At 38.0% G+C, this 12,377-nt stretch overlaps 1 protein-coding gene across 5 annotated transcripts in view; it reads left to right on the top strand.

Annotated features, from left to right (window-relative positions):
• LOC113494169 (sister chromatid cohesion protein PDS5 homolog B-B) overlaps window positions 1–12,377 on the top strand; it is a 41,386-nt gene that overhangs the window by 20,113 nt on the left and 8,896 nt on the right. For 3 of the 5 annotated variants that reach the window (XM_026872375.1, XM_026872371.1, XM_026872372.1), the window contains exons 3-11: window positions 729–923; window positions 3,234–3,424; window positions 6,582–6,789; window positions 8,420–9,466; window positions 9,887–10,064; window positions 10,367–10,555; window positions 10,808–10,901; window positions 11,175–11,358; window positions 12,133–12,360. In XM_026872375.1, the coding sequence (XP_026728176.1) occupies window positions 729–923; window positions 3,234–3,424; window positions 6,582–6,789; window positions 8,420–9,466; window positions 9,887–10,064; window positions 10,367–10,555; window positions 10,808–10,901; window positions 11,175–11,358; window positions 12,133–12,360 (2,514 nt within the window). The remainder of the gene's footprint in view (window positions 1–728; window positions 924–3,233; window positions 3,425–6,581; window positions 6,790–8,419; window positions 9,467–9,886; window positions 10,065–10,366; window positions 10,556–10,807; window positions 10,902–11,174; window positions 11,359–12,132; window positions 12,361–12,377) is intronic. The other 2 variants (XM_026872376.1, XM_026872373.1) reach the window with 1 other exon arrangement.

Below are 12,377 nucleotides of genomic sequence, written 5' to 3'. Positions count from 1 at the left end.
TAGCTTGTGTATGCTTTAAGCGGGAAAGGGAAAGTTGAATAGAAAAACCCTTCTATTCCTGAGTATTAGATATACGTTGACAGCAGCCGTTACTGCTTTGGGTCCCGATAACCGCAAAATACTCAGGCTGAATGAACTAACAATTTGATAGAGAAAAATAAATTGAAGTTAAATTCCATCTCTGTGTTGTGGTCGATCGTATTGAAGCCATTCCGACGATTGAATGGTTTATTATTTGAATACAAACATTGAAAAAAATACCTGAACCTAGTTTATTTAGAAACAAGAGCAGAATCGATTACAGTACGTTTATTTATGTTGTTTTAGAAATGTGCTATGGAAGCGATTCGAATTACTCTTGTTTACGAAACCCATTAAAACGGCTTTATCCTGTTAACCGTAGCATACTTTACTGATATAATAATAGTAACTTAAGTACTATTAATTGGGTGGAATGTACCTAATATGTGTTAGTTATTTCATAACGTAAATGCGCTTGTTATTATTCAGAGTGTGTAACAGTTTTAAAGCATTTTGAAACTGTAATATATTAAAACTATGAGCATATTAGCTAGGATTTAGCATAATAACTGTTTGGAGACGATGGTTTACCTTTGCAATGCCACTTCTCGATTCTCATAAAGCTGACAGCGTCTATGCTTAGTGAAGTACACGAATCTGTTACTTAAAAGTGTACATGTTCTAACTATTTCGTTTATCTTGTGCAGGTCTTAGCCCACACATTACAAGGTCTCGGTCAAGATGAGGGCATGTACCAGCAGTACATCCCGTTGGCGCTGCACCTGGCTGACGAGTGCTTCCTCACGCACCCCTCGAGAGACGTCCAGCTCCTCATCGCTTGCTGCATCGCCGACGTGCTCAGGGTGTATGCCCCGGAAGCGCCATATAAAGATCAGGAACAGGTGAGTTCTATAACCAGTTGGAAATTCATTTTTCCAGTTTAAGGGTCTATCACCAGCTCTGAAATAAGACTGCTAGGCGGCATGCTGCACTTAGCAGAGTGGCATATGGCACTAATTGCAGAAGTCTTACATTTAGCATGTAAATGTGGATAAAAATTGAGGAGTGGAGGAAAGAAGCTATTTTCGAAATATCTTTAACAGGGTGGTTCAATATCTAAGAAACCCGGGTGATATAGGAAGTAGACAGGAAGTGCTTTTGTCTGAAATCAACAGAAGGACTTTTTAACAACCTAATTTACTGAAAAAACTTATTTCTAAACGCGAAAAGGATGTTTTAGATTTCTACTTTGTTAAAAGGTAGTCACTTCGGGAAGACGTATTTGAAGATAGACAGTATAAGATTTCAAGTTTATTACTTTATCCCAATCTATCCCAAAAATGACGGTAGATTTGACTAAGTAACAAAATTCTCAGGAACACACAAAACACATAATATAAAAATGTATCACAAACTGTCTCAATAACATTTTGTCGTAGAGCTTACCGATATTGTATTGAAGGTAACTAAATACGACCTTTGCGAAGCTTTGACCGGTCGTTTACAGTTCAACCAAAGCTCTCGGAATCGATAAAGCCAATTTGTACCGTATAATTATATTGTAACTGTGCTGCTTAGTCCTATGAACTACTTATATTTATAATAGATGGGATTGTGTGGTTTTACGTTTTGTTTTTGTGTTATCATAAGCAGGTATATGCAATGATATATATAGGTAGTAACAATCGTTAATACATTATCGTAGCTGTTTGTTATGCTTGTGTCTAAATAGATGAACCGATTCTGATAAAACTTGGTATCGAAGACAAAAAGAATCCCGAGAAATAAAAAGTGCTATTTAATTCCTTTTATAACTGAAATCTACGCTGATCGAGGTGTAGGTTACAGGCTAGTGCCGTTGCAAGCGCATGCTTCAGTTTCTTTAAAAGTATTATTTGTTAATGCAGGGCTCTACATAATTCCCTGCCGTGTTCATAATAAACAGTTTAAAATAAAGGAGTTTGTGTATTCATATCTTCGAATCTGTACCTATACCGCAATATGCATTGAACCATGTATTTGATTACTATATCGCCTGCATTATGTATCTACAGAATTATTCATCTAGAAGAGCGCAGAGCTCTACTTTGAGTGAGAATCGTTTGATATATATTCATGTTCATGAATATGGACGGTAAGCTCGAAAACCTTTTAACGCGACGGAAAAACTTTTCTAAGTTTAATTGGATATCGCAAGTTATTGCTTAAGTTGATCAAACTCTGTATAGAACGTGTTTACGTTGTAAAATTCTAGTAGACGTATTATTTTTGTGAAATGAAATTTCTTTTCTGAAGAATTGAGTTTAGATCTCGTTACATTTAGAATAAAGTGTTCTATGATAATAATGTTAATGGCAAAGTCACTAAAGTTCAATTAAAACATATTATGACCATGCTAATATAAGGCTAAAGATTTGTTTAGTTGAATGTTAATCATCTCTGGAAGTAAGTTCGGTACTTAAAAGTTTACGAGCACTCATCGTAGTATAAAGTCATTTGCTTTGCCTCGTTTACCAACGGCCTTTTCTAATACAGTCATGTTAGAGAAGTATAATCAGCCAGCCACTTTACTATCAAATAAAAACTATTTAATGAAATTTTAAAACGATTTATCCAAGAACCCTTTTCAACTTTTTCCATCCAATTTATACACATGGTGGTATGAAATGTTATTACTATTGCAATGAACGGCTTCCGACTGCCTAGCCTAGCTGATAGCACAATTGCTGCACCGGCAGTGAGCCAAAGGCGAGACGTGACGACGTGTTTTTTTATGTACCGAGTCGCATTTTATCTTCCTTTTTGTTTTCTTATGTCTTTATACGGTTTAAGATTATACTTGAATTTGTTTTGTCGGATTGTAATAACGTAACACGTAATTGGATTAATATGCTTAAGGGATAGAGTTTTCTGAGATATGTATGAATTATGGGTTTGATTAAGATCTAGAAATCTTTGGGCTATCAGATCTCAAGTGTTCATCTTCTGGAAAGAATAGTCTCTGTATTAAGTACTATCTTAGATTTATAGATGGTCAAATACATGTACAATTATTTGGTAAAACCCAAACATGTAATAGGATTGAGATAAATTTATTAACGATAAACCTGAATAACTTGTAAATCTTCCATATAAATGCGTCTTACGAGTCACTAATGTTAACTATCCACACATCCTAATTAACTAACTAATCATTTATCTTTCTCAAACAGGTAAAAACAATATTCCTGTTCCTGATCAACCAGCTCCAGGGTCTCCGCGACCCGAAGGACCCCGCCTTCAAGCGCTACTTCTATCTCCTGGAGAACCTCGCCTACGTCAAGTCCTTCAACATGTGCTTTGAGCTGGAGGACTGCCAGGAGATATTCTGCGCCCTCTTCTCACTCATGTTCAAGATTGTCAAGTGAGTAAATGTACATATTTCATGTATATTGTCCTGTTATATTGATAATATTAGTTGGGATATTAACGGAGGGCTTACCGTCACCTTTTAAAATAATTATTTTACTGCCTTTATACCACCGAGTTATCACACTTTTGTCTCTTCAGCAATATTTCTTTAAAGAAGGTGGTAGTAGGCCCTTTGTTTAGTTTAAGTCGTCACTTACTATTATTATCGTAGTCGTATAACGTATCGTGCTTGAATACGGCCATGTTTCTCGATTTTGAGACTGAACCAGCGATTTTATCTGGCATGTCACAAAAGAGTAATTGGGATAATGAAAAAAATGATACCATTTTCCCTCATCGATCTTCATCAAGTACTAAGGCTACTTACTAAGTTATCTAAATTTAGTACATAATGCGAATTTATTTGATTTAAACAGATACCGTTTGCTTGTTAATGAGGGTAGAAGTAAGCTTAATTGTCTCGAGTGCACCGGATGTAATTAGGGCTCGACACTTGGGAGGCATTTATACCCTAGTGGCCAACTGTTAGACGAAAATAGCGGATTATACATAGATGTAGAATTATGTATTAGTTCACTATTTATTGATGTTGGTATTAATGATGATCACTAAATTATTTTTTAAGATTATTATTTGATTTGGTGATGAATTGAAGTGACCATATCCTAAATGCAATATATTTTTTAATTGAGTTAAAAACTGGTCAAATACCAGTGGGACTCATGACACTGGACCGTGTGTTAAGGTTTATATTCCTGTATATTTGTACGCCAGGTATTTGGCAGGGCATAGTGGTACTCCATATGACATAAGATTGTATCTTTACCTATGTTTCACAAATTGTGATTGATTAAGTGGAGGTTTCCGTACAATTAGCCACCCATCTAATTGATAACCATAACAATTATTGATTTTACTTGCTTTTTTTATCATGCTTGAAAATGTTAACTATCACGGTTTATGAAATTCATCACTATGATAGACTGACAGATGGACAAACAGAAAACCACCAGAGTACGTAATCCTAATAAGATCATGAAACATAAATATTAACATCATTGGTACCAATTGATAATTCCATTAGTACTAAAGAAAGACAGACAGATGAAGATCGACAAACCTGTATCAAATTTTTATTATAGACTATCATAAGATAAATTCAAACGAACTTGATTCGATTAATTCGACGAAAAATCTTAAAATTTAATGAAGTACTGAAACAATCTCATTTAAATAAAGTCAGAGTACTTTTATTTAATGAAATGATTGCTCTTCGTGGAAGAGAACCTTTCCAGCGATTCTATTTATAGACCTTCCCGGAACACCGGCTTTCTGTAAACAACTATGCTTTATGCAATACTGAATATTCCATTCCCTCTGATACATTCACAATGGTATGGTATCTTATCAGTTTATTGTAGTTTCTCTTCCTTTCTTCTGTTATTTCGTATTTTTTCTATGAAAATGGATAGAACTCGCGAAATGGTATGTTTTTGAGTAGTTACAGTCGCAGTAATTCTTTTTAACTTGGCTATGCCCTGGTTACATAACGCGAAAGAAGGATAGCTAGCTTTGTTAGGTACTCAAATTAAACCTTTGAAAAGCCTTATGCAAGACGGCTTTAGTTTTTAACAACGCGTTTCTTTGTGAGATGGTTTTGCGAACTCGTTTAGGGACAGCTAGCAGAAATTGGGTTATTGTAGATCTTCATAAATTTTTTAGCGTATTTACCATTTCCGAAGCGCAAACGGGATCTTGGTCTATGGTGGACTAAGCCTCTGCAGTTTAAATTCAATCAATAAATCAATTTAGCCTCGCGATGTCCACTGCTCGACATAGGCCTACCCCAATTTGCGCCACAACATCCGGTCCTCAGTAAAAATTATCGTGCACTATTTCTGTATGCCACTTTTACACTAAACAACAGAATATAATAACATTATTTGAGACACGGTGCGTTTCTCTGGATTTTTTCTGCCCTGCACATCTAAAATGTGGAATGATCTGTCGCCTGCGGTTTTTTCGAACCAATACGCCATTCAACCCTACAAGAAAAGAGCGTATTTTTTTTAACGTCGGTAACTTGTGACTCCTCTGGTGCTGCTTGGGATACCGAACGGCACCTATACAACAAACCTGACTTTTTAATAAAAGATGGTACAGAAATCCTCGTGCTCGCGTTCGCCTCGCACTTGGCCGAGTTTTCTATCACAGCCCAAGAAGTTTTGTGTTAGATGTATATGCTAACAATTAATTAATGCGCTCTTGAACTTCATCGTTATGTTTGCTGGCAATGAGATCATTAATTTTTAGAAATTTGAGGTGGCTTGTGTTCAATCGATTGAGATCCAAACATGTCTGAATCCAAAGACGTTGTAGGTTAAATTATGTAAAAAAATATCTTTGCATTTCCAGGCTAAATTGAAAAGAGCAGAAAAAGAGTAATAAAATAAAAAAGAACAAAGATTTTTTATTTTATAGGTACGTTATAAATGTAACTTAACAAATATTTATGATATCCTGTGTTAGTAATTACTTTTTTGTAATATTGCGTGTTTTAAATAAATATCTAAGAAAATATCAGTTCACAAGTCTTTTACAAGTCTGACCTCAGTACTTAATATAAATAGATAGGCGCGGCTCTACCTGCTGCGATAAAGACGCTACTTGTCGGCAAGATATAAATAAACTTACTCTGTTTTCGATTTAACCTAATTTGTATGGCGCGTGCCGTTCAATTTGGATTCTTTATAAGGTTTTAAGGTGAATCCATTTTGCTTTGTGTTTTGCGGTCACTGTTATACGGACAGATGTATTGATATTGCCGGATATTTGATCCAATGATAATAATCTGTGATTTATTCTGCTAGTACAGGACACAATTTTATCAAATGGTGGAAATAAAAATAGGTGACTAATTTTTGTTACAATTCTGAAAAACATTTCTGTAACTGTCTATTTTTACTAAACCCAAGTGTCCATTTAAGAAATTAACTACGTCATACATACGTCTGTAAACATGTTACTTAGATGAGGGAAATTGACCATCTCCACGCGCAGAAGCGTTACTTAAATATGTGAGAATTTCTATTGCACAGTTATATTATTATGTATAAGCAGACCACTAACAAATCCTCCTTCTTCCATAGCACGGAGCACTCGACGAAGGTAAAATCCTTCATGCTGGACGTCCTCTGCCCGCTCATCACGGAGTCGGATGTCGTCTCCAACGAGCTGCTCAACGTGATCCTCATAAACCTGGTGGAGCCAAACAAACGAGAACACAAGCACGCTTACTCGCTCGCCAAGGAACTGATAGTCAAGACCAGTGAAACACTGGAGCCTTATATACAAGCTGTAAGTTCAAGTATAAAGCGTGGCGCTACAATGGTGGCATTAATGACGTCACCGTAGTTAGCGCCACGTTTAAGACACATATAAATAACTGACCGACAAACTTTGTACCGCTTAGTTGATGATACCAAAACAGGCAAAAATGTGAAAATAATGACACACGACAAGCCCTTTAATTATATTTCTGGCAGATGAAGACCGCTTTCTACCCTTTACGCATGTCATTTCTCTTTCTCTAGAAAATGTGTGCTTAATAATAGTAAATATTATGTTTTTTAATTTGGTATGAAAACGCGATAGAGAAATAATTTATCGAAAAAGTTGGCTGTCTTGGAACCCGTACCGATAATAGTTAGAAGTAGTCAAATGGGAAATGGGGGAAAAGGAAAAATATTTTGTACTTCTCTCGTATGCAAGCGGGAGACAAAAAGAATGTTGCTATAGTGGAGAAAATACATTAGCATCATGGATTATATTTTAAATTGAATGGGTCCTAAGATTATATAATATTTGCTGCTTTCTGTTATTTTCATTATACATCGTAGGTATAACTAGAGCTTTGGACTCAGATATTTGCAGTCGGATATTATTTGAGCACGTGGGCGGCACTCCCCTTTTATCTGATAACATCTCTAATTGGTTCGGACTAACTTTTTCTGCCACACCCACGGCAAAATGCAGACTTGTTTTTACTAGGGTTTTTTATCTTTATTTAAGCTATGGGCATGATTTGTTTACTTTTTGTTGAGTCCCTTTGGTGATAGTTTAATTATATTGCACTAGATAAAAAGGGGACGAAAGTTTTCCATCTCGTTTCTATTAAGTACTGAATTAACTACAAAATTAAATTACTTCTCACCGTTGCCTAGCTAGGAAGCTAGTAACTAATGTAATCTATTATAGACAAATATCATCCAATATCATATACGTGGCCTCTTGACAAGTTATATTTCTCCGATGGACAACGCTATCGAATCACTCTTATGAAAAGTCTGAGTCACATCACTCAATGGAAAGGAATGTCATTCTGATACATATAAAATATGCTTACGCAAAGGAAATTTGTCTATTGATCATTTTATATAATTTTAGAATATCCGCGTTTCGTTCTTTTCGCCTTTCCGTATATCACACCTGTAAACAATTCTTCAAATCATGTCTTATCTTTTTTTCACAATAGGCGGCTTTACATTTCTTTGTGGTGATGAGTGCATTAACAGATACGAGTCTCATGTAAACATTTGCTGTTCGTACAGATTTGTTAAGTGTGGTAATTGAACAATAGTGTGCGATTGCCTGTTCTGGTCACCATTAATTCTTGAGAAAACTACTAACCTATAAAAATAACTTCTGTATACAGAATTCAAAAAAAGTGATTCAGCTCTGTCTATGTCCGAACCCATTAATACCGCCATACTGCTAAACAAATAATCCTAATAGAAATGCTCGTGGGATGCTCGTAATAAAGTCATAAAAATAGTGTGTTGATTGAGACGAGAATCTAATAATAGCTCATTGCAAACATGATTCATTCACATGATGATAAAACATTAAGCAATCTTTCGTTCCGCTTTTATGATCGAATACAGCGTGAAAGAGTTTCTAACTGTATTGATTTATGGTATTTTTACAGTTCTTCAATCACGTGCTGATTCTCGGCAAGGAAGAGAAGGGTCTTCTGATATACACTAAAGTATACGAGCTTATATACGAGTTGTACCAATGCTGCCCATCCATACTGCTGTCGGTGCTACCGCAGTTGGAGTGCAAGCTAAAGTCCGCGCAGTTCTCGGAGAGGCTCAGCGGAGTCGCCCTCCTCGCCAGAATGTTCTCAGAACCAGGATCAGAACTCGCGAAACAGTACCCAGCCCTATGGCGCGCCTTCCTGGGCCGGTTTAACGACATCTCAGTACCAATCAGAATCAAATGTGTGCAGTACTGCATGCACTTCCTAGTACACCATCCAGACTTGAGAAAAGACATTACAGAGACCCTCAAACTAAGACAGCACGACGCTCATGAACAAGTGCGCTACGAAGTGGTAATGGCTATCATAGCGACCGCGCAAAGAGACTTCCAGGCCGTCGCCGAGTCAGAAGACTTGCTACACTTCGTCCGCGAGAGAACTCTAGACAAAAAGTTCAAAATCAGAAAAGAGGCTATGTCTGGTCTAGCTTTAATATACAAGAAATTCCTAACAGAAGAAAGTGTACCACCAGCGACTGAGAAAGCGGTACAATGGATAAAAGACAAAATCCTACACGGCTACTACATGACAGCGTTAGAAGACAGATTACTAGTCGAACGACTGCTAAACACATCCCTCGTCCCGTACACGTTGCCGGCGGCGACACGTATGAAGAAACTATTCTATCTAATGTCCAATGTTGACGATAACGCGACGAAAGCGTTCATAGAACTGCAGAAACATCAATTAGTAGTCCGGCGTACAGTCGCGGAATGGATCGAACTTCACAGAAAGCCGCCAACGCCGGCCGTCCAGAAGGAAATGATTGCTAAGGTCCTGCACATCAGTTCCAAGTTCTTACCGGAGTCTGTCAAGTCGCAGGAGTTCCTGAACAAGTTCTCGCAGCATATGAAGCAGGCACCAGAACTGCTGCAAGGAATGGAGACTATACTGAACCCGAATGTCAGCTGTGAAGTGTGTGTCTGTACTACTGTGAGTATTCATGTTGACTTTATTGTTTTATACATGATTTAGTGACTACTAGTTAATCTGTTTGGAATCTTTATTAAAGATGTATAACAATACTTTAAAACTGTAATACATTTATCTGCTCCATGTGTCAAAAAGGCACTTTTACTTTGATGATATCAGAATCCGCTTAAACAGTATGGTAATATCACGTTTCTCTTTATTATTGAACTACTGAATGAATCTTAAATGTCTCACTTTATTGATTGCAAACATTTTGAATTATAAGGTCGATTTAAAAAGACTGAAATGTCTAATGGGCTAGACAGGTTCTTGTGGACATCCTATTCAAACTCCAATGAGAAATTGTACACTCAAAATCTTTTCGACTTCCATGATCCTTTTCTACTAAACCAATGCTACAATTTTCCTCTTCATTTGTAGTCGAGTGTCCTAAAGAAACTCGGTCAGCCGGTGATGACGAACCTGTACTACAACACGGTGAAGATGTTGCTGGAGCGAGTCAGCTCGGTGATGATCGACCACGACTCGCTGCTCATACTGGTCGGCTACGTCGAAGGCACTGTCAAAGGAACAGATCCCTCGATGGCGGAAGAGTGCGGTAAGAGACTTATGGTTAAATTCGTTACTGGAAGGTCATTTGGATTATAAATCAATATGAGAAAATTGAACATACAAAAATAAATCTCTCGGAAAATAGCTCATTTAATTCCACACGCTAGAAAAAGCCAACAGGGTCTCTGTTGGCATTTTTTAGCATCTAAATAATATGTGAAATTGCCAAAAAAGCTGTTTGTTCAATAAGTGAATATTCAATCAGTATTGGAGCACAGCGGTTCACTTGTACATGACTTATGTACCCATTAAAACATGAAACTAAACAAAACCTCTCTTCCCACCCAGGTATCGACGTAAAGAAAGCAGCGGAGCGTGGTCTGAAGCTGCTGGTGATGTTGTCGTTCGTGTTCCCCGCTCACTTCCTGCACGAGGACGTGCTCAACCGGCTGACGTCGCTGCTGGAGCTCGACGACGAGACCGTCGCGCCGCACATACTCGCCGCGCTCACCTTCCTCGGGAAATACAGGCCGCTCAGTGAGTACACGCACTTGCTATTACTTTACTAGATACCCACCTATTGTAAAAATTTGCCAATATTATTTAATGTTAATTAAAAAAATTGACTAGGTGTTTGGGAGTGGAGAGGAGACAAAAGTAATGTTAAAAACATTCGCCATTTAATATTAATTATCTTTCATCTTTATCATCAGTTATTTCAACGCCATTCTGTTCATCATCATCTTCATCATCAGACACCAGTAAATATAATAAACAACTTTGCTTTAGGTGAAGCATGCCCGGCGTTGTTCCCGCGCCTCATCACTCTGTGCAAAGCTTACGCCGAGGTCGGCACACCCAAACAGGCCAAGAATGCCGTCAGGTAAATAAATTTCATTAACATCATTCACATACAATTTTTAGAGGAGCTTTTTGGCGCTGTCCATAATGTTTATTTAGTTATATCCAAATTAGGAAAGAGAGAGAAAGGGTGAGAAGATACTGCAAGCCATTTCAATCTATACTAGGTTTGACATCAAATCATTTAATATTCAATTACTAGGCAGTTCCTAAAAATTAGCCATAAATTTATAGCTTAGTGAAGTAATCGAAACCTACGCTCAAAAAACTCGCTAAATGAACGATTTCCCGTCAGATGTCTGTTCGTGAACGTCCCTGAGCAGCGCACGCAGATCTTCACGGAGATCCTGGACACGCTGAAGGCGACGCTGTCGCCGCACTCCGAGCACTACCGCACCGCCATCGTCACGCTCGGACACGTCGCGCACAACCTGCCCGACAACTTCCCCGTACACATCAAGAACATTGTCTCCAGAAAGGTAGACTACGCATTATAAATTTCTAATGAAACGTGGTGTTTCGGAAAAAAATCTTTGTTGGAGATCAAGTAGCTAGTGGTGTAAAACAGGGATAGCGGTTTTGTAGTAGCTTTCCCGACGTGCCATTTTATCGGTCGCATTGATGTGTGTCTCATTTTGTGATGATGGATTCCCTAACTGACATTTGCTCTCTGTAGACTGTTAACAGCTTGAAATGATTAAAAAAAATACATTGAGAATGCTTGTGTTGATGACCAGCCAGCACAAGAGAAACATATTTGGTTTTCGTATTTGTTTAGGTAATTGCCAATAAGCCTGCAGGCAATGAATAATAGTTTCAAATTAGACAGCGGAAAGTATTACGTTTGTTAGTTACTAGCTGTTGCCCGCGACTTCGTCCCCGTGTGTAGAAGATATAAGTTATGATTTATACCTGCCTACCTGCCCTGTTTTTTTTTTCACATTTTCCATTGTATCTTCGCTCCCGTTAGTCGCAGCGTGATGGTTTATAGCCTAAAGCCTTCCTCGATGAATGGTCTATTCAACACAAAAATATTTTTTCAATTTGGACCAGTAGTTCCTGAGATTAGCGGGTTCAAACAAACAAACTCTTCAGCTTTATATATTAGTATAGATTAGCAAATTAATCTTACGGCATTAAATAGTAGCGATAAATGAAGGGAATGTAAACGATTTTACAAATACCAACAAACACCCACAATTAAACTAAAGCCTTCTCCCAAACACCGGTATCCATAACAAAATCCCCAACAGATCGTCAAAGAGCTCCTAGTCCGCGAGGGCGGCGCCAGTACCCCGGTCCCGGACGAGGCCTGGTGCGCGGAGGACCAGCTGCCGGAAGAGACTCGCTGCAAGCTAGAGGGCCTCAAGTGCATGGCTCGCTGGTTGCTGGGCCTCAAGAAAGACGAGCTCTCCGCACAGAAGACCTTCAGGATGCTCAATGCCTTTATAGTGCATAAAGGCGACCTTTTACAGGTAAGAGTAAGTTATCACTTCAA

This window comes from Trichoplusia ni, chromosome 5 (assembly GCF_003590095.1).
Source record: "Trichoplusia ni isolate ovarian cell line Hi5 chromosome 5, tn1, whole genome shotgun sequence".
Taxonomy (NCBI): domain Eukaryota; kingdom Metazoa; phylum Arthropoda; class Insecta; order Lepidoptera; family Noctuidae; genus Trichoplusia; species Trichoplusia ni.
The sequence above is the reverse complement of the archived record's forward strand: the minus strand, read 5'-3'. Positions and strand labels throughout refer to the sequence as shown.